A 26572-nucleotide genomic window follows, 5' to 3' on the forward strand; every position below is an offset into this window, starting at 1 on the left:
AATGTAATCAGTTATTGTTACATCAAAGTATCATGTCACATTTTAGTTAGTTATTGAGAAACCTGTTTTTGAATTCCTTTTTTAATATTTAACTAATTTGATACTTTACATTGAATGAATCAAACTCCCTTCTACATATACTAGCACTGACAGAAAGACATCACAGCACACAGGTGGGAGATGCCATTCGTGTGTGATAGTAGGCCTAGACAGAAAATACCTATATATTTTTTAAACTTGGAACATTCCAGGAGTCTGGGCTGTCATTCATATTTGTCTTGTGCTAAGAAGGAAAATGGACAACTGTTTGCTGTAGCTAACATGTCAGCTATAACAGCTTTATTTAAGCCAATAATAAACCAGATGCTGTGTTGGATCAGTGGCTTAGCCAGCTGGCCAAGAGGCCTAATAGTACTTCATTTTCCATGGATCAAATGAAAAAGCCGATCACAATGAGTATAGATCACATGCAGATGATTATTAAAAATTGGCCTTCTACATGCACGGTCACTTTGCAACAAAGCTTTCTCGATTAAAAAACTAGTTGTTGCCAAAAACTTGGACTTGTTTATGGTAACTGAGACATGGTTGACTCCATGAGACTCCACTGCCGTAGTGGAGGCTATACCACCTGATTCGAAACATCTTGATTCATCTGTTTTTTACAAGAAATGTAGGGAATGAGTCCTTACCCCAAGTGAAGGAGTTCAAGTACCTCGGGATCATGTTCACGAGTGAGGGGACGATGGAGCGCAAGTTTGGCCGGAGAATCGGAGCAGCGGGGGCGGTGTTGCAGTCGCTCTACCGCACCGTTGTGACGAAAAGAGAGCTGAGCCGGAAGGCAAAGCTCTCGATCTACCGGTCAATCTTCGTTCCTACCCTCACCTATGGTCATGAAAGTTGGGTCATGACCGAAAGAACGAGGTCGCGAGTACAAGCGGCCGAAATGGGTTTTCTCAGGAGGGTGGCTGGAGTCTCCCTTAGAGATAGGGTGAGAAGTTCAGCCATCCGTGAGGAACTCGGAGTAGAGCCGCTGCTCCTTAGCGTTGAAAGGAGCCAGTTGAGGTGGTTCGGGCATCTAGTAAGGATGCCCCCTGGGCGCCTCCCTAGGGAGGTGTTCCAGGCACGTCCAGCTGGGAGGAGGCCTCGGGGAAGACCCAGGACTAGGTGGAGAGATTATATCTCCACACTGGCCTGGGAACGCCTCGGGATCCCCCAGTTAGAGCTGGTTAATGTGGCCCGGGAAAGGGAAGTTTGGGGTCCCCTGCTAAAGCTGCTGCCCCCGCGACCCGACCCCGGATAAGCGGATGAAGATGAGATGAGATGAGATGAGATGTTTTAAGTGCTCTAATTTCCTTTGGTAATTTTATTACAAAGTTTTTAGAACTTTTATCTGCTATTTCATCCAAGTATGTCAGTGCTTATTCTGGGTGACTTTAATATTCATATATGTTGCACTTCATACCCCATGTCTGCTGAGTTCCTTGATCTAGTGGAATAATTGTATCTTGCACAATCAGTCAAAGAAGCTCCACATTCTAAATGTCATACTCTAGAGTTGGTACTTGCTTCTGTCTGATAACCTAGAGTTAGTAGATGTATTCCTGTCAGACCACAAAGCTGTTTTTATTAAAACTCCTTTACTTACTTCTTATTCTGTTTTACATCCTCACCACGTCACTCAGTCCTGCGTTTTTCTGCCAACTCTGCAGCCAAATTTTATAATTGTTTGATCCCCGCTACAACACTTGAGAAAAATCCAGATGAATTTGTAGCCTGTTTTAACAGTCAATGTATTTCTATTCTTGACTGCATTGCTCCAAAAAAGATCAGAAACCTAAAATCAAACTCCCTCCCTTAGCCTATAGCTGCAGTCGCCTAGTCTGGCAGATGGAGTTGACTCAGTCAAAGTTCGAATGTTTACAACTCTCACGTCCCTCCCCCTCTACCACCGAGCTCTCGTGTCCCTCCCATTGAGTGCTCGTCAGTGTGCGTGCACCAGATTCATGTGTTATCTAACGTTAGTGAAGTAAAGTCAAAAGTTCAGATTAAACTAAATGACAAAAGAGGAGGGAGTTAGCTAACATTAGTAGAATAAAGTCAAAAGTTCAGATTAAATTAAATGACTAAAGAGGAGGGAGTTAGCTAACGTTAGTAAAGTAAAGTCAAAAATTCAGATTAAATGAAATGACTAAAGAGGAGGGAGTTAGCTAACGTTAGTAAAGTAAAGTCAAAAGTTAAGATTAAACTAAATGACTAAAGAGGAGAGAGTTAGCTAACATTATTAAAGTAAAATTAAAAGTTCAGATTAAACTCAATGCGGTGGTGGTTGGACAGACTTCTGGGGGTGAGAAGAGGAAAGAGGCAGGGGATGAGGATATTGACAGAGAAACTAAGAAAAGAAAATGTAATGTCAAATGGCTGACGGGTCGTGGATGGCTTGTGTTTGATCACAAATATGTCATCATGTTTTGTTAGGAGTGCTGCATGTACATGAAAGAATAAAACAAATCAAACAATTTGGTGGTCGGAACTAGTAATTTTAAAGTCAATGCAGTAAAGGACCATGAGAGTGCCGGAAGTCATCAGGAGAGCCTGAGGAACTTGGATGTATTATAGATAGATAGATAGATAGATAGATAGATAGATAGATAGATAGATAGATAGATAGATAGATAGATAGATGGACTTAGATCGATCGATCCCAAGCTTGAAATTAAATGTTTGCACTTGCTGTGTTTATTTTGTTGTATGTATTGTACTTGATATGTGTATGTGTTTTTCATAACAACAATGTTAACAACATGGTCGTTCCAATAGATCAATGGATGCAGTTATGCTGTTGTGCCAATATCCCATCATGTGACAAAAGGTGACTGCGCCTTTGATGTCACAGCTCCAAGACTGTGGAACTATCTGCCTATTGAGATCAATTCAATTTCAATCCAATTCAATTTTATTTATAGTGTCAAATCATAACAAAAGTTATCTCAAGACACTTTACAGAGTAGGTAAAGACCACACTCTATGACTTATTTATGATTTACATAGACCCATTCCCTATAACAGGCAGGAACATCGGACAGACCCAGCTCTGTGGAGGACGGACATCTGTCTTGACCAGTTGGGGTGGAAGAAAGGGAGAGAGAAAGATAGAAAAAACGCACAGATGGACAGAGAGAGACAGACAGACACACTTCCAGAGATGCAAGCAACCAAAGCGTAACAGTGTCTATAATAATATCTATAGTAATGTGAATAAGACTTATTTGTTATGGCAGTTAATGCAGCAGAAAAGTGGAAACAAGCACAGCTAAGGTTATAGATTATGAAAATGATAGTAATTATGGTGGCAAACATGATCAGACTTGCCACAACCATAGCATCTTTTATTTCCCTTCATTAAAATGTTCTTTTATAGGAAAGAGTTGAGGTCCATTTAATATGTTGCTAGATTTTATCATCACTCCTTTCCTTTTTAATATACACTGGAGATCAACATTAGAGAACAAATTATCAATACTTGATTTGTTCTGAAATATTTTTTTTTTGTTGTTCAGAATTTGATAGAATATTCGCTGAACTAGCATGTTTTTTTTTAAATAAGTAAGGCACATACTTTGTTGCCAAGGATTTTCCAGAGATTCTCTATGGGGTTTAGAACTGGAGTCTGGACTGGCAATTTCATTGTTTCAAAATTCTTAGCTTCAAGGAACTGCTTCACTTGTTTTGCAGTGTGACAGGGGACATTGTCTTGTCTTGTCAGGTTCAGATAAACATTTGCATTCACCCTGCCACGTAGCTACAAGAGGCCCAACTCCTGCTGCAGAAAACATCCCCAAACCATGACACTTCCTCCTCCAAATGGAACTGACTTCTCTACACACTTTGGGTTCAGTCTTTCCCCAGTCCTACACCCAACATAATGTTTCCATCAGACCCAAATAAACGTCCTCTCATCACTGAAGTCACTCTGGACCAACCAGCAAAGGAAGTCTAGCCTTTTGATTCTTTCTGCTGATGAGAGGTTTGGTCACTAAATAGGGTGTGTCCAACAATGAATACAATCGTCACCAGGTGCCAGATTAACACCAATAACAGGGTGGGATCTGAAAATGTTCTCTCTTTTTTTTTTTTTTACAACATAAAGGTGCCTTGGTTAATTAAAAAAAACATGCTAGTGCAGCAGTGGTATAGCCATAGCGGACATGCTATCAGATTATTAACAATAAAAAAACAACAGTATTTCACAATAAATCATTTATTCATAACTTTTTCTCTAATTTTGATCTCCAGTGTATATTCATTTTATTTCTAACGTTATAATATCCTCTGGTGTTAATGTTTTATGTTTTCATGATACCACTGTTTCTGTCCATTGTTTTCTGTTGTTTTTGGTTTCATCTTATGTTTTTCTGGAAAGCACTTTGTAAGCTTGTTAAGAAAAGTGCTATAGAAATAAAATGTTTTATTTTTCGCTACAATATTATTTACCATTTCCTCGAAAAGTGTTGTGTGACACTTTGAACTTTCCCTGAAAGACTTATAGTCATTAGTGTTTTACTACAGATTACAGCCCAATGACCTACTGCACTGATGAGGTGGTATTTACTCTGATTATAACTGCCTGGCTCCCCTGAGACAACTCCATCACTGCTAAATTAAATTTTCACCACATAATTTTTCATTGCTAATAGATCTAACAGATGATTGGAATGGTCTCCTATGTAATTGTGTTCATGTGGGCTGACAGAATGAGGTAACAGATTTTATGCTAAGGAATGGCTGTACAGAGAATGATAGAGGAGTTAGTGGCTTCCTTGGGGTGAAGGAGGGCATGAGGAGTAGGGGATGTACAAAAATGAAAAGAGCCCCTGAGAGTTATGGCAGAACTAGAGGTTGTTTAATCAGTGTTTTTTATATTACTAAAAGAAAAGCAGAACACATCATGGTTTTGCTTACGGCAAATCCATTAATTAGAAATTGTGAATAATTAACATGTAGTAAATTTGACAAGGGATATATTTATAGACATTCTATATGAGCATGATTAAAAAGTCCTCTCCTGGCAAATGGGAGCAATATGAAGTGGAAATTGTAGTTCTCTGACTGTTGCTATCATTTGGGACCAAAGAAACTGTGATATTCACAGGTGAAAAATAGCTGCTGGTCTTTTATAGCAGAGCAGTGACAGGTGCTCCTTCAGACAGGCTGTTGAATGCTTGTTCTGAGATGAATAACTGAACTAAAACCACGGAGTGGGGGTTGGAATTTGGAAGTTGTTGTCTCTCCTGCTGTCCCACAGTTGTCTTACATTTTTTAACATGCTTTTTATGAAGTATAATTGATGTTATCTTTATCTTCTGGATTCACAATTCACTATCTTTGATGTATGTACCTAGGTAGCTAGTTATATAGGAAGATCCCCCATGGATTTTCCAACAGAGTAAAAGAGTAGTCAATGGAGACAACGTGACACCCCTTTTTGTTGTCAGAGAGGTCTGGGCCTTGGCTCCCAATTACCAAGGCCAAGCAAAAACGTAGGGTTATCAGGTACATTATGTACATCCATACTACATGCACCTATCCATCACCTGTCTTCCTCCTACCCCTTGACCATACCCATCTTCAAACTTTATTTCAATACACACTTGTAAGGTTTTGTGACTGTATCTAGTACAGCTGTGATGCTATCGCAGTGACAAAATCTGGCCACAGAAAGACATATAAACACCTGGAAACGTTTTTGAGTACTGTGATAGGTGTCTATACAGTAAATCTGTCTGTGCCTACGCTGCTACAATAGGTGTTTTCATTGCCACATTTTGCCATGATTGCACACACACACACACACACACACACACACACACGCAGCTGGTAATAAAGGGTTCACTTCCCTGTATTTTGAATTAGTATTTGAGATACAGTGGTTATTAGGCCAGCATGAGGCAGGTAGGTGCTTGGACATGTCAACTGATTTAAAATCAGCAGAGCATGTAAGCAGATCACAGGTGTTTCATCTGATCCCCTCCTAACTGCTCCTCTAAATATTGCTACACGCTTAGCTCAGATTTTATCCCACTCCACTAAAATCTTCTTCCATCTTCTTCAAAATCTCCAACCTTCTTCCATGTCACCAGTGCATGGAACTCCTTGCCCACACGCTGGCAAAATGTCTGCCATCCCCCGGCCGGATCTCTTGGTCTGAGTGGTGCTGGAATAAATTTGCAGTGGGAGGTATGGTGATGTTTCAACGTTTTAAAAAATCCACTCTGCACTCCATCCAAAGTCCTCCTGCTCTCTGCTCACATGCTCTTTGCTCACATGCTAACTAAAATACATAATCTGCTCTGTTACTGAACATGCCTCCTGCCAGCTGTGAAAAACCTCTGGGCAAAAAAAGCAGAAACATAGTCAGATGATTCTAGGATGAGCACTCACTCTCTTGGTATCCCACAGGGAGCCTCTGTAGGGACCAGTGCAGTCCACTGGGACCATCAGCCTCAGGGGGCTGTGGAAGGGTTAGTTTGGCAGTCACAGAGGAAATTGCTTATCGACACAGCAGCCCTTTTTATGGTTCAGTCTAATGCTCGTGGTGCTGAAAGGGTTATTGAATAAGTTCTGGGTCACTTAGGAGAGTATAGGGGCAAACTCAGGAAAGACTCTGAATTTACCTCCATTTCTTTGCTTAAAAATGTGAAAATGGAATGCTGGTAATGGAGTTATGTTTTGTTTTGGCTGTCATAAAATATCTTGATTTTCATTCTACTATTAAAGCTACACTAATCAATAGTATTTACTGTATATTAATGATGGATCAAATTACTATGTGTAATGGAAAAGGTGTTGGTCATAATGAAAACCTTACAGAGAATTATTACCCGCCTGTAAAGATCCTCCCAGCTTTACAGAGCCCTTTAGCCTTGGTTAGCTCATTGTTTTTTGTTTTTTTTACAGGTTACGAACACCACTCTAAATGACCACATTTTTGGCAGATTGCTGTTATAAGCAAAAAAAGCTGTGCAGTACCTGTCCAAAACAAAACATCATTTAGCAGCTCGAGAGCCCAATGCTTTTCTCAGGAGTTGGTGGCGACCAAAACCGAGCTAAAAGGACAGTGATTATTTAGCTAACGTCAACAGATGCACAGGAACATGGCTCCTCTGTGTCTGTTGGATGTGTAAACCGTATTTAAAAGATGAATGTTTGTGTATTTATTAAAAAAATCTGTATTAAAACCAAAAATTAAATTTAAGTCCCTACACATTCACACTGCATTTCCAATAAGCCCCTTGTAAACTTTTTTTTTTCAGTCATCTGTTTTCATCACAGTTTTCAGGCTTATTCTCTGACTTGGTGAGTCATCTCTCAGCTGACTGAGCCTGTTCTACGTCCTACCTGCCAACCAAGCAGCACATGATACTGAAGAGCCCAATACAGATATTAATAGAGGTCATGAGTGATTTTGACCTTTAAACATCACTACTCTGAACTGTCAAGTTAACGAAGATTCATTTGTCAGTATTATCTGTTATTAGATATGTTTAATGAAATGACAAGATTCTGTTCACTTTTTCCAAATGTGTTTCTAATTCATTTGGTATTTTAGAATGAATCCCCAATTTATATTTATTATATATTATATATATTTATTTTCATATTTGTGTATAAAGGATCTACATGACACCTTAGAATGAAAAATAAGAGGATTTGGTTGGCTTCATCTTCTGTTTTTCTGGAAAACACTTTGTAACCTTGTAAAGAAAAGTGCTATAGAAATAAAGTTTATTATTATTATGCATCATATTATTTACAATTTCTTTGAAGAGTCCCCCACCCACCCACAAACACACACACACACACACACACACACACACACACACACACACACACACACAGACATACCCATGCACAACTATTTATATCTTCATATTAAGGACGGCCTCTGCTCCACGACAACATGACATTGCAAAACATCTGACGCAACTTTGATAACTAGCTTTGATATTCCAGTCCATCACTCCAAATGTAGGAGTGAAAGACACGTGTTCAAAAGATGGAAACTGAGAAAGAAAAGCAGACTTAGTCAGTCATGGACCTGAGGGAGGAAGTAATCCCTTCTCTTTACATTTGGATATGTCTTTATTATTTATTCTTGGAGTTTGGTGGACATTAGGCTTTACCTTTCCTCCCTCTTCTTTTTCCAGAATGGTCTTAATGCACTGCATCTGGCAGCCAAGGAGGGCCATGTGGACCTGGTCCAGGAGCTGTTGGAGAGGGGTGCAGCAGTGGATTCTGCCACAAAGGTAGGTTATCACAGCTTCCCACTGGGCTGACTTCAATTGCTGAAAAGCAGGATTCATCCACATGTCCTTGCAAAATAGATACTATAGGAGAGTTGCAGGCAGCTAGTAGACTTAGGATGCACTCACACTGTCCATTCGTACCGTGCCTGAGCATGCTTCACAGCTAAATTGTAGTTTGTTTGACCAGTGTGAGTACAACAGTACCGTGCCCAGGCATGGCATAGTGCCCAGGTCAGAAAGGTTGGCTTTTGTAAAGCACGGATGCATATGTACAAGCACAAGCCTGATAACGAGTCCTGATGTCTATTTATATACGACTGTTCCCCGCTACGGATAATAAAGATGCAGTCGAACTGTTCAGGAGCAGCCTTCCACTGAACAGGCTCCTCTGGTTGCTGATGACGGTGTCCAGGGGATGGCTGGCATTGTCCATAATTAACAGCAGTTTGTCCAGTGTCCTCCTCCCTGCCACTGTCACCAGCCCGTCCTGTTTCATGCCGACCACAGAGCTGGACCGCCTGATCGGTTTATCCAGTCTGGAGGCATCCTTCTTGGATATGCTGCCCCCCCAGAACACCACAGTGTAGAAGAGGACACTGGTGACTACAGACTGGTAAAACATCCACAGCAGTTTGCTGCAGATGTTGAAGGTTGAAGATTCCTCAGAAAGTACAACCTGCTTTGTGTCTTCTTGTACATGTGGCTGGTGTGTGGTGTCCAGTCGAGTTTATTGTTCAACAACACAGCCCGAGGTATTTGTCCACAGCCTCCACCTCAGCTCCCTCTAGCAGGACTGGTCGCGGTCTTGGTCTGGACCTCCCAAAATCATTGACAAGCTCCTTCGTCTTGAAGGTGTTGAGCTATAGGTGGTTAGTGTGGCACCAGAGAGCAAAGTCCCCCATCAGACTCTAATACTCCTCCCTGTCACCCCTGATACATCCCACTATGGCTATGTCATCGGTGTACTTCTGTATGTGTCACAGCTCCGAGTTGAAGCAGAAGTCCAAGGTGTAAAGAGAAGAGGGGCCAGCACTGTGCCCTGAGGGGCTCCAGTGCTGCTAAACACAGTGTCAGACGTGGTGTCCTTCAGCCTGACGTACTGTGGCCTATCAGTGAGGTAGTCTCTGACCCAGTCCACCAGATAGGGGTCCACTCCCAGCCTGTTCAGTTTGTCCTGAAGCATAGGGGTCTGGATGGTATTAAAGGCACTGGAGAAGTCCAAGAAGAGAATCCTCACTGTGCCGTTTCTCTGATCCAGATGGGAGTGGACTCCTCCACACCAACATCTGTCTGGTACGCAAACTGCAGGCTTCCAGAGGGTAGGCACTCTCCCTAGCTGCAGGCTAAGGTTGAAGATCCATTGTAGTGGTTCCCCCAGTTCAGGGCGGGAATATGACAATTGCAGCACTTCACATCTGGACAGTTTAAAATGTACATACACTATATTATCTTTTAATTAGGTCAGATCAAAGTTGATCAGAATATTGATATGGCCCCCTTGTATAGGTAATGATTAATTTATATTAGGAATTGCTTCTTCTCATCATCCTTTTATGTTTTCTATTAATCCAGAAAGGAAACACAGCACTTCATATAGCCTCTCTTGCTGGTCAGGCTGAAGTAGTGAAGATCCTGGTCAAGAGAGGAGCTGACATCAATGCACAGTCTCAGGTGAGCCTCAGTGAAGCTGCTATGCTGAAAGGCTATAATAATCTTCCTGAGAGCTGTGTTTGGTTGAGCACAGTTAATACAGTTGATCTACATGACCTGCAGTATAATGGTAACCTCTGTTGTATGCCTGTTTGCTGCAGAATGGATTCACTCCTCTATATATGGCCGCTCAGGAGAATCACATGGATGTGGTGCGATACCTGCTTGAGAATGGAGGAAACCAGAGCACCGCCACTGAGGTGAGAGGAGTGTGTGTATTTAAGACGACTATATGGAATCACATATACTGCATACCGCAACAGATGCAAATAAATCATAAATTAGCAGTGAACACAAAGCTGAAACTGGAAAAGTATTTCATAAATCGTACCTCATCAAATATAATTGCAATCCATCCTGGACATGTCGAGACATTTCACTCTGATAAATGTCAACAGGTTAGTAACGCTAGAGGAAAAGTTTTGGGATCACCAAGTTATTACAATACATTATCTGGGAATCATGATAATAAATGACAAAATGTCATGGCACATGATTACAAAGTGATAGGCCAACTCACCATCATTATCAGGCCTCACCAAAGTCATTAGGATTCATCCTCTGGGGACCTTGAATGTCTGTACAAAATGTCACGCCATCCATCCAGTAGATGTAATGGTTGACTCCCTAGAGCCCCCAATAGTGTCCATCCTCAAGCTCCAGTGCCGGGACCCATCTCCAAAGCAAGGACCCATGGTGGAAAATCATCACTTGGTGTCTCTCAATCAAAACATTACACCGCCATGAAGTAGAATGTGTGGCATTATGGGAGTTGTCGATGAAAATCTCAGGAATAAATAATGTTGACGGACAAGTTAAAGTTTTATACATTTTACATTTGTAACGTTTATTAACTTTTTGTGGGAAAGAGGCTGTTGCTATAACCACTAACTTAAAAAGTTAAAGTTATATCAAAATATTAAGGTTATATTTTTTATCTTAGTGTTATTTGTTGAGGTCATGCAGCTATCCATACTAATGAGGCATGCTATCCTATCCCGATAGGATAGCATGTCACATGCTTTCTCCAAGCTGAGGATCCAAGAGGACCGACTGAGGAGGGGTTTCTGAGCCTGGAACTCTGCAGCTAGAGCAACCCAGCATAAGTGAAACTTCTTGCCCGGAGGCTTCATATAAGGAACCAAGCTTGGCTCAAACTGTATAGTCCCTTGCTGTCCTGGCAGACTTTCGGTTTGAAACATATTCAGGAAGTGTTGAGTAATATTGAAGGTAGTTTAACAGCGATCAGAAAAGCAGCAAAGAAAAAGCAAATAGGAATGATTTGTGAATCAAAACAGTATTTTTTGTTAAAAAGATAAAGTAATGAATATGACGTGGCTGTGTTGTACTGATAGAATCAATACCGTGGTAATGGACATTATTCTGAATTTACCATATCAACTGTTATAGCACAGGTAATATCACCCCTCCTTATTGTTTTTTTACCTACCTTTATGCTACTTTATTTCTTCTTGCTATTATTTGAGATGTGACCATTATTTTAACACTTAATTTTATTTGATAATTCACTGCAACGCCACTCATTGAATGTCTTTCAACCAAAACAGTTAGAAGTTTGGAAATAATAGTTTGGATACTTCATTAACATTCCCAAATTAACGATTCTTGAAAACAAGATGTAGCTAATCCTCTTAATTTGTCTTGCTTCATCCAGGACGGCTTCACCCCTCTGGCCATTGCCCTTCAGCAGGGCCACAACCAGGTGGTCTCAGTCCTACTGGAGAACGATACTAAAGGCAAGGTCCGACTGCCTGCCTTGCACATTGCTGCCCGCAAGGATGACACTAAGTCAGCGGCCCTGCTCCTCCAGAACGACCACAATGCTGATGTCCAGTCAAAGGTATGCCCATAGCATGGTTTGAGTTGAGGTTGGCATGTGAGGAAGCCAAGATAATGTGGTGCGATTTGCTTGTCCATACTGTGGCTATGGGGACTCGAATGTATGTATGTATGAATTGTATGAGGCTGTAATGGATTTGGCTAAATAGGATCTGGTAATATTTGAGGAATGTAGAAGGTAAAGTGTTGAAAACCAGTATAGCTTTCTTTTAAATTTCAATGGTTTTAGCATACAGTACTAACACTGGGGTTCAACCATGGGTACAGGCTTTGGATGGAAAGACCTTGTTTACATCTGCTATTAAAATGTCATCTCTACCTGGATAGGTTATCCTGATAATCAGCAATCTGTTCATACTGCTCTCATTACATCCTTTATTATAACAGGGTCTCATTTTTTTGCTCATTATGCATAGTAGGCGAGAAGCTGGAAAGCTGGCACATACAAACACAGGAAGGTGATGTTGCAGTCTGGACTTGGACTTGTGTGGATTGAGCTGTAGTTGTAGCAATGACATTACTGCTGCTGCTTCCGATGATGTAATTAGCCTTGATGATGAGGTATCTACCCACAATGATGATCCTCTCAGCCCATAGCATTTCAGGGTCTTCCAGGGAATTGTATGCACACAGTGGTGATGTTTCTATGTAAGGTAAAGCTGTTCTGGCCCACAATGATTATATTTGTAACTTTAACAGAGATCTGAAATTTTAAGGTTTTCACATGTGGTATGATATTTTTATCTCTAAAGATAAGACAGTATTTCTACCCACAGTGACTGCTAATTTGCCCTGTTTCATCCAGGAACACCAAGATTAAGAAGTCGCAGGAATTTACAACTGTCATCATCTGACTTTATTGATATGCACCATAATGTCACGCCATTGCCATGTCATTGCCATGGTATGTTGACAAGTTGAAACTAGATACAGCATTACTCAGGATTGTCCTTCTTGTCACAGTTATAAGTGAGATGCATGTCATGCTCAAACCTACCGAGGTTGCATATTTGGGAGCCCTGTAATAGACGGTGGCAAAGGTACAAGATCAGGTGACATCCGTAAGAAAAAGAGGTTGTCCTCAACAGAAAAATAACAGCATTGGTTGTTTGGCCAAACTCTGAGTATTACCTACAATTATGTTTTCCTGAGGAGTGATCTCTTGTAGCTGTACCAATAATGACTGTCGTCCATGCAGAGCAAAAGCATATAAGATAAGTTAAGATAACACTTTATTGTCCGTTTGCACAGAAATTTGTCTTGCAACACAAGCTCCAACAATTATACAGTTATACATAAGGACATTGGATAATATCAGTATAAAACATAAACAACAGCTGTGAATAATAAATATGATGGGGTTCCAGCCCTGCAAGAGTGGTCCTAAATAATCTGGGGGTAATCATCACTTCTGTGCGTTCCTGTGCTGATTCAGCAGTGATATGGACAAAGGAAGAAATTAATGTTAGCATTTGTTCTTCCTGCACTCAGGAACCCTATAGCGCCTCCCAGAGGGCAGGAGCTGGTACTCCCTGTGCAACACACGGTCCAGAGTGATTTTGTCAGCCAATCTGACTGTGTGTCTGTTGTTGCTTGATGTAGTTGTAGTGCCGCAAAATTTGCCAGGGAGGTGTCTAAGGTGGAGGTCAATGAAGTGTAAGACTCTGACTCAGCAGTTTGCATGCTACCTGCTAACAGTCTAGAGGTGTTCAGTACATGTATGAACCCTGATATGTCAAGCTGAACTGACAATACTGACTCATGTTACTAACCAAATCATTAGCCTTTAGCAGTGAAACTCCCTTTGCTGGTGACTAAAACTACCTTGTCAGATCAGCAGTTAATAATTAGAAGTATAATACTTCCTGTCTAAAAGCTTATTGACAGCATGAGATCATTATCATGTAATACCTGTTTTGCAAATATGTGGCTAAGTTTTGTTCTGAACCAGCAGCAGACTGTACTGACGACCACCAGTGACGTGACAGTTAGGAATATAGAGATGGATGTAGCTGCTGGGTCTGAAGAGTAAAGCCAATGCAGAAGTGCCTTTAACCTGCATTCTCTTTAATGTGCAGCAGGGGGTGACCCAACTGGTTGCATTAAAAAGTAATTTGTTTGGAAGTCAATGAGAAAATGGGCCTACTTCTCACTTGATTTATCACCTCAATAAATATTTTCACGAGTTTATTGTCTCAATTGCTAGTTTCAAGTCTTCTTCAATACAGCATGATGTTCATTTAGTACATTTGCTAAATGGTACATGAATGGACTTATATAAAGCACCTTTCTAGTCGTCTGACTACTCAAGGCACTTTTTACACTACTAGGGAGCAAATTGGGGTTCAGTGTCTTACCCAAGGACACTTCGACATGCAGACCGGAGGAGCCGGGGATCGAACCCTCGAATGGAGGACCATCTACCTCTGATCCACAGGCGTCAACATTTAGAGTAAAATAAATAATAAAGCAACAGATGCTTTAGAGTGAAACTGACTTGTGCCTGACAGGTTGCTGTGCTGGCGACAAATTTTAGGTTTTAGGTTTAAAATAGCTGTGAACTTGTTTTTGGGTGTTTCTTTTGAGCTTCGACCCTATGTGTTTGTAGTTCATTAAAAGTAATTGTAACATGTTGGATGCCTAAAAATGGTATGAAATGTGCTATAAAAATAAATTAGCCTTGCCCTTCCTTGATCAGCCGCAAACGAGAGCTAGCTGGCGCTAGGGTTAGCTAACTTAAGGGGAAAATGCAGATTATAATCCAGCTCTTGGTCAATGCAGTGCGGACAGTGCATGCAGATCATAGCCACCAGCACCAGGAGCTCCCCACTTACCCACGGTCAATAGTTGGTTAGCAGTTAGCAGCTGGTTTCGAAACACCAAGAATCTGTTAGAAACTATGGAATACCAGATGTGAGAGGATGCTGGCGTGGTAGTGTTGGTCTCTTCTCCTTTTGAGCTTTAATTCAGTCTGTTAAGTCCTTCTTATGCTCCTCAGTGAGTTTTATTTTCAGATCCTACTTTTCTTTTCTGCAAGCTATCCTTTTGACATCTCACCAACTCTGTTTGGATTGTGCAATGCTACTGGACTTCTCACTTACCTACACTTTTTCCACTGCACTGGTAAGTCCACGTTAAGTAGCCTAGCTATCTAGCTAGCAGCTGGCTACCAGCTGTCTAATACCAACAAGCTAGCCAGCTCCCTGCCTCCCCAGTCTCTCAGGCTATCCCGGTGCGAATTGTCAATGCAGACTAGGACCGTTGCCTCTTCAAGTTGGCTGCCAGCTTGCCGCCTGTTACACTCATCCATGGAAACCTCCCGGACAACTAGCTGGTTAACTAGCAGCTTCCTGCCTGCTGGCAACCACCAACAAGCACCAGCAATGTAGTTAGCAAACCTGGAGTGTATAAAAAGTGTGTTTTGAAAGACTTACCAACAGATTCAGCAAGTCCATTCAAGTCAATTACCAAAGTCAATCCAAAAGGAAGGCTCCCATTGGTGCTTTGTTTTCTGTGTAGGGACTCTTCCCATGCTGCTTCAGAGGTTTGGTTTTATTTTGAGCAGTATTATTGGTGAAAAAAAGACGTTTTAATGCCTTCTCCCAGATTTCTCCGTTAATAGTTGTTACACGAAAAAAACTTTGTCGATTGCTTAGGCTATTTGATATAATTGCTGAAAAAGACCATGGGATGATTTTGTGCTGGAACACAAGACTTCAAAATGGTAGTCCGCAAACCAGTTGATGACATCATGCTAGCTAAGTCCATTCCTGTTATATAGTCTATGGTTAGAAACAGCACCAAAAATTTAAAAAACAACATTATCAGTATGAATCACTCCTGTGTAACCATCTAAATAGTAGGCTATCACTGTCAGTGGCACACTCACACTTGTTATGTATTGTTTCGTGTTGGTGTTTGACTTTGGGCTTCAGTAGCTGCCTATCTTTGTGTCCCTCGCTGTACCCTCAAGTTCTGTGTGTGTCTCATTACTGTGTCTCTAAACAATATACACGAAGTGAGCACATAACATGGCCCAGATGATCCGTGCCTTGCTTTAGCGTAATCCTCCCTCTTCCTCCTCGACTGCTTGTTGCTTATACGTCATCACCCCTTAAATATTTAGTTTTGTCAGACTTTTTTTGAACATTTCATCTGACCAAATCTACAGTAAACACTCCTACCTCCACATCAGACCACCGCAAACCGTCCGGCTGCATCTTTTTAAATGTCCGGCGCGAGGAACAGACGTATGCCGGCATTGAGACTGCCGTCGATGCACGAACACATGCGCACGCTCGTGCCCGTACATGTGCATACACGTTAGTTTGTAGAATTTTTAAAAAGCATACGCAAAAATTAAACGGAAATATGAAAGTGGTGCCCAGGAGGAGAAGAAAAAGGCTAATGCCTTGTTTATTGTGATGTGTGAACAATGTTGTAGTGTGAATTAATAAGGACCTGAATTAGTAGTAGTAGATTAGCAAGACAAAGTTTAGGCAGGTTAAAGCCTAATGTGTTATTTGCCTGCCTGTCCTGATATAGCCTTAGGCCCAGCCTAAATTATTTATCTTCCTTATAATTGTACGTGCAAATTTCTGAATACATTTTGAAAAAGATGTATGTTCTGTAATGTCTGTATTGGTTAGCCCTGGTAGAAATAAGCCCTTGGAGTTTAATGAACATACAGTTGCTTAACAGACATGGACAAATATTTCCATAAAGATAATCATTGTTTCATATACAGCAAACGTAAATGTAACATAGGCACATAAACTTAATGTGGATTCTGGGGTTAAATCTGCAAAGTTAGTGATCGGCCTGTGTTGGTTTGTTCAAGGGGGCTCATGGTTGGACTCTGCAGGGGGGCCCAGGGTAATTGAGCAACGCCACTGGTCACTGTAGCACTCTGTTGTGGAGTCACTAATTGAAAGATATCACTTATCCAGATAAAATATCCAGATAACAATCACAGCAGGTGTAAATAGGGTCCACGGAATTAATGATGCTATTATTTAGTGTATGACAGAACTAACTTGTTGTGATGTACTTATGTCATGAAACTGTAAACCTGTGTACAGTGTGTTTGTGTTTCCATCTGTCTATCTATGCATCTCTCTATGTCTCTGTCTCCCTCTCTCTCATTCAGTGTCTCTGTGCCTGCCACGTCACTCCTGGTCCTGACACTAACTGGGTCTCTCCCTCTATTTCCTTTCTCTCTTTAAATGCTACCACTCACACACTTCCCCCATCACCCTCTCCTTCCCTGCTGCACCGGTGTCTAAGTGTAGCACTGTCCTCTGCATGGAGTGTGCCACTGTCTGCAGGTTGTATGGTGGTGATATTCAGGGCTGCATGCAACTAATGGGGGGTTGGGTTGTATTAACATTTACACTTAATTTTTTAGTTTTGACTGTTCCTCTGATGCTGGATAGTGGCTTTAAGTGACCTGGCTAGAGTGAAGATGATTTACTGCACTACACGTTTATTTAACCCCCTTCCTGAATGTTAATAATTACTTCTACAGCATATTTCAACAAGGCACCAATTATGTTGTTATGTAATGAAACAATGTCGAGGCACTGTGGAGCATTTATGCATGCACTACGTACTTTATAATGTATGCGGTTCAGCTGTTGTGATGCAGCCCAGCTCAATATGACTCTTAAAGAATGCCCAGAGTTTACAGTTCTAAACAGCAGCATGTACGCTCAAGCACATGTACACAAAAAACACACATTACTGCCACGCAGAAGGCCCAGTTCTGTTAATACATAGGGAAAACAGTCCAATGACAGCTTTCTGACATGGGCAGCCTTAAAAAGGGCAGCTGTCCTGTCAGAGTATTCTGTTATCATCAATGCACAATTCTGGGGACAGCATTTTTGACAAATACAAAACACTGACTCAGCACTAAGCAAGCAGTTTGTTCATTTATTGGCTCAATTCCCACTTTCCTGATGTAATGGTACAGATGTTTTTCCTAATACAAAGTTTCATAGAGAAGACTTCAGATTAGTTAATTCATGTAGAATGTTACATTTTCAACACCGTGTGATGATTTACTACATTACTTTGTTTTATATCTTTGTAACATGTATATCTGTAGATTGTGGATTTTTGATTGAAAAAGAAAAGTTTGGAGGATTTTTTAACTATAAACAAACTATAGGTTAATTGATAATGAAAACAATCATTAGTTCCCTATTCAAGACCTTAAAGAGGACCTATTATGCTTCTCCGTCTATTCTGACCTATAAATGTTGTTATAATGTTTTATAGTCATGTTAAATAATACCAAAGCGTCAACTAATGAAGTACTTGCATTTAGATGTGAGCCCTGCTGACTAGCTGTGTTGGCTGTGCTCAGCTCTGAACTCTAGGGTGTCGCTGGCTATCAGAGATTTCTTTGAATTTCTGGAATATGTCTCCGTAGAAGAATCCTGACCTCCCTATTGGTCATGCTGCTACACACAGGCTCAAAATGTAAGCTGTAACTTTATTTCGGAAGTTAACCTGTTAAATCTAACATTAGCATGTTGCGCAGATAACGTGGCTAGCGGAGTTTTCAGCTGCTGAGGTCACTGATTCCGTATATGGTAAAGGGCATAACATTTCTTGGTACGCAGCATAAACAGTCGACCAATCACGGGGGGGAGTGGGGGGTGGTTGGTAGCGTATAGAGCGTACATCTGACTGCAGTGCAGTAATGTGTTCAACAAGCTTAACTGAACTGATCTTTCCCTCCCTCATTCCTCCTGCTTCAGATGATGGTCAATAGGACTACTGAGGTATACATGCTCCTTTACTCTCCACAGAATCACTATACAGTTATTTCTCTTTCTTTCCCTCTACCATTCATTTATTTCACTTCCACAGCACTGCATGGTGTCAATAAATATTTATTTGATTCATTTTACAGTTTCAACCGTTTCTGTGGGTTTGTTTAATAGTCAACATGCATGGCTAAAACGAATGGACAAGCTACTGCCATGTGTGCTGCACTCAGGCACTGCACAGTCTGCTTCAATTTAATTTTTGTCTATACATTTTGTTTGGTCATACTGTGAATTTTCTTTTCTTTTTTCTTCCCCTTTTATATTAATTTTGTCACCCTATTGGGAAGCCCCTTTTGTTTTTGTCATATCTGACCCTCACATTTTGAACTATCTCTAAACACCACCATTATCTAGATGTAAGGTATACTGATTTTCTTTAATGCTTAATCTCATGCAAGGTTTTTATTTGAATACTGATGCTGCTGAATACTATGTGAACAGCTATGAATGTATATTTTCTGCTTATTTGTCTTATAATATTGTCTGTATGTTTGTGTTATATTGCATGGTCTCTAGAAATGCACTATGAACTGCTTAGTTTGAAACATGATTGGTTTTATCAAAGCATATTATTAATACACTTCATTGTGTATGGAAGTCCAGTGCTGCCAAAAAAAAACAATATTATATATTATTTTCCATTTGTGTGCCCATGAAAAAATAAAAGAAATCTGATTTTTATTCCCATGTTCAAAATACATACATACTTTTCAACGGACAACACTTCTGCAATGTTGAAATTCAATGTTAAATTGACTTTTGTTTTTATTTTCAAATGGGCAGACAATGTGCAAATGCAAACCGGACATTATGTTAACATCTGCTCAGAAACCAGAGCAAATTTAAAGTGTGTCCATTTCTTTGATTTGGGAGAATAAGATTAAAATTAGGACATAATTCAAATTAAACTTTAGATTGCACATTTTCTACCATTTAGAAAAATTTAAATAAATTGTCCATTTCCTGCTAAGTCAATATGGCAGTGTATTGCTCTGAAGTAAACTGAAACTCCTTTGTCAATAGAATACACATTTGAATCCAGATCTGTGTCGTGGCAATGTGGGACATCCGTAGGATTCGTTTCATTCTGCAGAACACAGCAGATCTCTGATGTTTTGTTCTGTAGGGACTTCGCCACAGAGACAGGACAAACATAGCCCTTCAAGACCATCCTGATCTCGCAAGCTCCACAACATGGCGGCTTCCATGGAAGAGATAAGCGCAGCTATGGAGCAAGCTGCTCCTTAACTCTTTTTTCTCTTGGATCCTTCTGTTGAATATGGATCCGGGCACCTGAAATTGGGCCTTTTATCTAAATTTGCGTTACACAAACGGCAAATATCCTTTACCGACATGTTGTTTACTTTCAATGCTGTTAGTATGTCATCCGCTCTGGGTGATTTGGCCTGTATGTTGGTGATTGACAGATGGTTTATCTAATTAGCAACCAGTATTTTTGCCCCGTCCCTAATGATCTCCAAACAAGTGTTCCCCGATGGATATGCAGAGACAATGGGAATCAATCCATCTGGCGGAGTCAGGTTAGGCCAAATACCCGTCATCTGAACACAATGCCCACATTGTGATGACACGGACCTGGATTAAAATCAGCAAATTATCTCTGTAATGCACACACAATTCAAAAATTTAAACGGATGAGATGATTTCATTTTAATATTGGCTGTCCTCGTCTTCAATACATGAAACTAATCAAATATTTCAAATGCATGCTTTTATATACATCTTCAGATGACTGGTATATGACTTTTATTGTTTTACTACTACAACAGTGCTAATAGATAATTGCTTGGGAAGCCAATAAGGTATTACCTGCTTGGCCAAAGACTAAGCATTGTATAGCATGTTGCATCCACACTACCTTGATTTGCACCATTCTAAGCTTTTGACTGTGTAAAGTTTTTAAACCATCAAGTTAGTCACTGTATTCTTCACACTTTTGTAAACAACTTTTTCACATTAAATCGGACCACACTTACAGAATGGCAAGGTAAGGCAAGAATCTCACAACTACTCCAACCTGCTCTGCAATCTCTAACTTTTTTCATATATTCCTCATTTCTAACTCTAATACTTCTATGACGTACAGTTAACATAGTGCACTTTGGTGTTGATCTTAATTTGGTTTTGTTTGGGTAGCTAATATTGTTTGTCCATCTACATGTCAATCTTGATGGAAATCTGTGTACTGTGTACTGTACATCTGTTTGTTCTGTTTCAGTTTTTGTCCATTTCATTTTAAATTACTTTATGAAGCCTAGGAAAGGCCTTCTTTTACTTTTGTTTCTGTGGTTGACAACCTGCATGGAAGTGTCATTTCTGAGTGTGTTTTAGGGTTGTGTGTATGGGTGCTACATTTTCTGACTTACTTTTTACATTCTATTTGCTTTCAGTTGGGTTTTTGTTCACCTGTGATGCTTGATGCAACTGCTGCATGTTGGAAGACTAAAGATAAACTGAAGATAAGTTTCATGTCTGACCTCTGTCATACTCTCTGTGTATCTTTACTGTCTGTCTTTCAGAGTGGATTCACCCCCCTGCATATCGCTGCTCACTATGGTAACGTCAATGTGGCCACTCTCCTTTTGAACCGAGGGGCAGCGGTTGACTTCACGGCAAGGGTAGGATTCCACCCTAAGCACAATCATTCGGTTCTTATTAGGGTATTAAAAGATACTGTAATGCAGTTTTCAAATATGAACCCCAGACAATATCAATCAATTTCAGACATAGTTTTTAGTCTCTCTATTACATGCAGTACACAACAGGAGAGAGACGACATTACATTACATGCCATTTGAGACCGTTTTGGTCTTAATTTTGGTCATAAACAACTGAGAATCCCTCCTTTTTGAAAAGTGTCTGAGGATTTTGTCCTTACCGACAGAAGTTCCTGAATATTTTCCATTGTGTCATACTCCATCGCTCAGAGACGTGACATGTCCTCTTTTTAACCTCCTTGTGTTGGCTGCCGCAAGATAGAAACATCATCAAAATGCCCATTTGCTATCTGTGAATAGAGCGGAGAATAAGTGGCACACAAGCTCATTCCCTGTACGAGGGAGTCTGGAGGGTTTACACTGTTCGATGACCAGTCCAGCTTATTGTCCGAATGACATTTGTGTTTAAACTTACAGCCCCTCTGGGCAATGTCTAAATAATTTCAGGTTTGCAGTGCGCTATTGCTAGTAACTTAAAGCAATTTTTACCTTTCATGCATGGCTCAAAGCGCTTCCCTCCAGGGTCCCATCCTCTTCCCCCTGCCTGACCTCTGAAGCTCCCTCCTCCCCCGACACATGCTGTGAGTGCTGTGTTCTAGTGCCATGGAAGGTACGAAGTTTCTGACCTCCAACTAGGCAAAGTGTACTGGAATACCTGTTAAAGTGGAACCTCCTACTCTACTAGCGAATTTGTGGGGGATCGACTTACCCTGAATTCACTAGTAGGAGGTTCACTTTGACAGTCATTCCAGGGCATTTTCCCATGGCACTGGAACACAGCAAGAGCAGCGCAAGTGAAACTTGACAGGCTGAGAGCTCAACAAATCATTTTATTAGGACCGCATAGATGTATTGCCTTGCTTTGGTTACATCTTCCTATGCCTAGTCAATAGATTTGGGAAAGGGGAGACACTGAAAATTTCTACCTAAAACCTAACCCAACCCCCTACCCTTAACCGTGTTTTAGTTGCCTAACAGTGTGTCTACACAGGAGGTGTTTCTGATGAAACAGATACGCTTGTATTTCAATCAATCCAGCTGTTTAAAATGGCTCGTATATACCCGGGTGATACACATGTGAAATAGAAGAGAAAGAGGTGCCCTTACTACACTCCCTGTGAGGACTGGATGGAGCTTCCTCATCCTGCCTCACCCCTCGCTAACTCATTCAGATTCAAAGTACACATTGTTGTCTTCAATGTATTTCTGGCCTTTCCGATATGTATATTATTCAATTAATGTCACCAAGAAAAAGAATTTAGATGCCCTATTTTTAGCCCTGCGAGCATTGTGGATAAAAATAGCTTTTTTTCTCACCTTGCACTCTCCTAATCCTCCTAGGATTGCTTGTGTAACAAGGAGATTGTAGAGTTTTGAAATCTGTGGTTAAAAGGTTTGAGAGAAAGCACTCTACCTGTCTGTATGAGATTCTTATTTATTGTTTTGATTTTGATTAACAGTAGAACTGCAACTACCTGGTCTGTCAAATGATGCCCTCGAAATGGTCATGATGGTGAAAGGGACATCTGTACTTCAGTGGATACATTTTCTGAGCATCATAATCCCTGCAATATGACTTGTTTCACCATCTGAATATGATCTATTCAGTTCATTTACATTTCAAAAATTTTGGGTAAAACTGAACCCTTTCTTTCAGAAAGCCCTGAAGGCTAACACAGCTGGCAGATGTCTGTACACCTGCTCCTCTGGGTATTTATAGACACAGCGTCACTGAGCATTCTTTATAGGAATGAGCAGGGCTCTGACCTGATAGCTGTATCCAGTTCTCTTTGTTCATCCGCTATACCCATTGTACTCAACATAGTATTGAAAAGCAGAAAATAACATTCACTTGCAAATATATTTGCCTTCCAGGCACTAGGGAGTGTCCTCAGCATCATCAGGAGTAACAGTAAGACTATTACTAATAATACACAGCAGTGGGTCCCAGGTTTTGTGGAATGCTGTCAAAGATCCCCTCTGTGAAAAACTTAACTTCTCTAACCGTAGACTAAAGGAGAATGTCACGTCTGGCGAGCAGAGTGGTAAAGGCCACAACACGTTGTGTAGTAATGGGCAGATTTTTGGACGGAGGGACCCCAAAAAGGGCAGTCAGGGGATATGGTCCCAAATTTGTGTTACGAGTCTGTTTGAAGATTTGAAATATATCAGACCAAAATTCAGAAAGCTTCGGGCACGTCCAGAACATGTGTGTGTTGTCGGCTGGGGACTACTTACAGCGGTTACAAGCATCACTGTGAATAGGGTATCTTTAGCCAATTTAGCGTTGGTGAAATGGGCTCTATGAAGCACCTTCCACTGTAATAGGCCGTGCACAAATTGAGGATGAGTGAATCAGTTTTAAAAAGTTCCCCCACTGGACCTCATTGATGTCTACCCCCAAACTGACAGATATCAGTTGCTTGTGTTGTAAGTTGAGAGACAGGAATTGGCCCATCTCAACTTCAGGGGGGCGGTTTTGAAAATTTGGGAATTGCTTTTGGTTAAAATGTCTCATTTGAAGGTACCGAAAAAAGTGGCAATTAGGCAGGCTGGATGCAAAAATACCTTCGTCATACAGGTCATTAAGCGTTTTGAGGCCTTTATCTGACCTTATTAGGAATGCAGGGTCGGTGCAGGAAGAAAGAAACGCATAATTGTTAATAAACTGGGGCAAGGATCGAAGCCCTTATCAATCCCTACTGCACCCTGAACTGGATTGAAATTTTAATGGTATAGATGACATCTGGATTTGGTGAGACCTTATGGGCAGTTATGGGGAGCTGTGAGCTAATCGTAGAATGCAAAGAGCATGAGAAAGATGTTATCTCAGTATGAGCCGAGGGCGAGCAGACATCTGTAACTCCATCGCAGAGCCAATATAGAAGTTTAGTAATGTTGCAAGCCCAGAAGTAGTTGTGGAAATTAGGGAGTGCTACTCCCCCTTCAGGTTTAGGAAGTTGAAGAATATGTTTGTTTTTTTTATACGGGCTGGTTTATTCTGCCAAATAAAGGGGTTGAGCTGTTGGTCTAGATTAGCTGATGAGCTAGATTATTTGTTAAGACAAATTGGGAGATGTTGAAAAAGATACAGAAACTTTGGTAAAATTACCATCATAATAAGATTAACCCGGCCTGCAAGGGACAGGGGGAGGCCTACCCATCTAGAGAAGTCTGACTTGCATTTATCTAAAAGTGGCTGGAAGTTCTTTTGAAAAAATCACCAGCATGAAGGAGCTGGTGATAAACAACCTCAAAGTATTTGAACCCCTTGTCAGCTTTTTGTAAAAGGGAATGTGGATTGTGGGAGTGATCTCGCCAAGTTGTTAGTAAAAAATAACTCACTTTTCTGAATATTCAACCTATACTCCGCTAGGTGCCCAAACTGATCTAATTTATAAAACTGTAGGGAGGGAGGATGTGGGGTTTGAAATAAATAAGAAGAGGTTGTCAGCATATAAGGAGAGTTTGTGGATTAGAACAACACAAGTGATCCCCTCATACTCATTCTGGTTCCTAAGCCAGATGGCTAATGGCTCGATGGCTATGTTGAACAACAGGGGTGAGTGCAGACAGCCCTGCCGGGTCCCACGTTTGAGAGGGAAGTATGCTGAGCAGACACCGGTATTGTTCACAGATGCAGAGGGTGTTACGTACAGAAGGTTAACCCAAGAAATAAAATTAGAATCAAAGCCGGTCGAAGGCTTTCTATGTATCCAGTGCCACTACGACCATGGGAGTGTCCTACCCAGGTGAGAATATGATGTTGAGCAGCCTTCTGGTGTTGAAGAATGGGTGACTACCTAATGTAAAGCCTGTCTGGTCTAGAAAAATTATTGATGACATCACACTTTGGAAGCGGAGGGTGAGGACCTTGGCAAGGATCTTACAATCTACGTTTAAAAGTTAGACCGGTCTGTAGCTGCCCCATAAGGTAGGATCTCTGTCTTTCTTCAGGAGCAATGAACTAGATGCCTCATACAAGGTCGCTGGCAGTCTGCCTTTAGTAAAGGAGTCATTGAACATTCTCATAAGGATGGGGGCTAATAGCATCGAGTACCCCTTAAATAACTGGACTGTAAAACCATCTGGACCAAGAGATTTCCTGTTTTGCATAGACTTGATCGCTTAATGCATCTCCAGCAGAGAGATGGTTCTACTGAGTTCCCTAGAGATATTTATATCTCTGAGGGTAGGTTAAAAAGTCTAAGGGATTAGGGGTTGCTGCAGTAATTGGGCTGCACTCAGAAGTGCGGTGTAAAAATCAGGAAAAGACGCGTGGATCATCACTGGATCGGAAGTGTTGCTGTCGTCCGATAGTTGAATTTTAGTGATCAGTCTAAAAGCACTAGCTGCGCAGGCCTGCTTTGTCTCCCTGCCTTATCTCCCTGCTCAAAAAAGTGTAGGAGAAGATCTGTAGAGTCACATCAAACAGGACTCTTTTATGAATGATAATAGCTACCCCTCTAACTCTATCTGTAAATTTGGAATGGAATAAGTGGCTCACCCACGCCCTCTTAATACTTGGGGTGTCAGATGACTTAAGATGTGTTTCCTTCAGATCATCACCATCACATGACATCCCCCTTAAGGTGCTGTAACCGTGTCAGGACCTTACCGAATTGGATCGCTTTGTTCATTCCCTTAGTATTCCAGGAAAGCAGACGCACTCCAGTACCTGTCTTTGCAGCATGAGCCATAGGAACAATAATAATAAGTTAGAATGACACTTCATGACCTTAAAGAATTCTGTAGTAGTGGAAAAACAGAGTGGGAGGGAGGGTAAAACAAAACAAAACAAAACAAAATAAAGGAAACAAGACAGTAATATTGTGACCAATCTGAGGGCTACTCCCATAGAAAAAACACCTTCTGAGCTCTGCAGCTCGCAACTAACAGCTAAACTGAACTTCCGGGGTCTCCTTCCTTAACTAACAATGTTTGACCCCTTGAGTTACATGAGAATAATAACGATAATAATAAAAAAAATATCAATAGTGATGATTTTGAACATCCACAACAGAATAAAAAATATTTTTTTGTTCTATATAATATTCATTTTTGCGAATGGATTACTATTACGTTCATCCCTCATATACAACAGTATAAGTGATGATTA

At 40.9% G+C, this 26572-nt stretch overlaps 1 protein-coding gene across 1 annotated transcript in view; it reads left to right on the forward strand.

The window, feature by feature from the left end:
* Window positions 1-26572, forward strand: part of ank2b (ankyrin 2b, neuronal) — a gene marked incomplete at its 5' end in the record, with an annotated part of 172247 nt that overhangs the window by 44926 nt on the left and 100749 nt on the right. Inside the window, 5 exons of the mRNA XM_083937194.1 lie at window positions 8208-8306; window positions 9879-9977; window positions 10118-10216; window positions 11692-11877; window positions 21256-21354. Of these exons, the coding sequence (XP_083793320.1) occupies window positions 8208-8306; window positions 9879-9977; window positions 10118-10216; window positions 11692-11877; window positions 21256-21354 (582 nt within the window). The remainder of the gene's footprint in view (window positions 1-8207; window positions 8307-9878; window positions 9978-10117; window positions 10217-11691; window positions 11878-21255; window positions 21355-26572) is intronic.

This window comes from Echiichthys vipera (assembly GCF_963691815.1).
Source record: "Echiichthys vipera genome assembly, chromosome: 22".
Lineage (NCBI taxonomy): Eukaryota > Metazoa > Chordata > Actinopteri > Perciformes > Trachinidae > Echiichthys > Echiichthys vipera.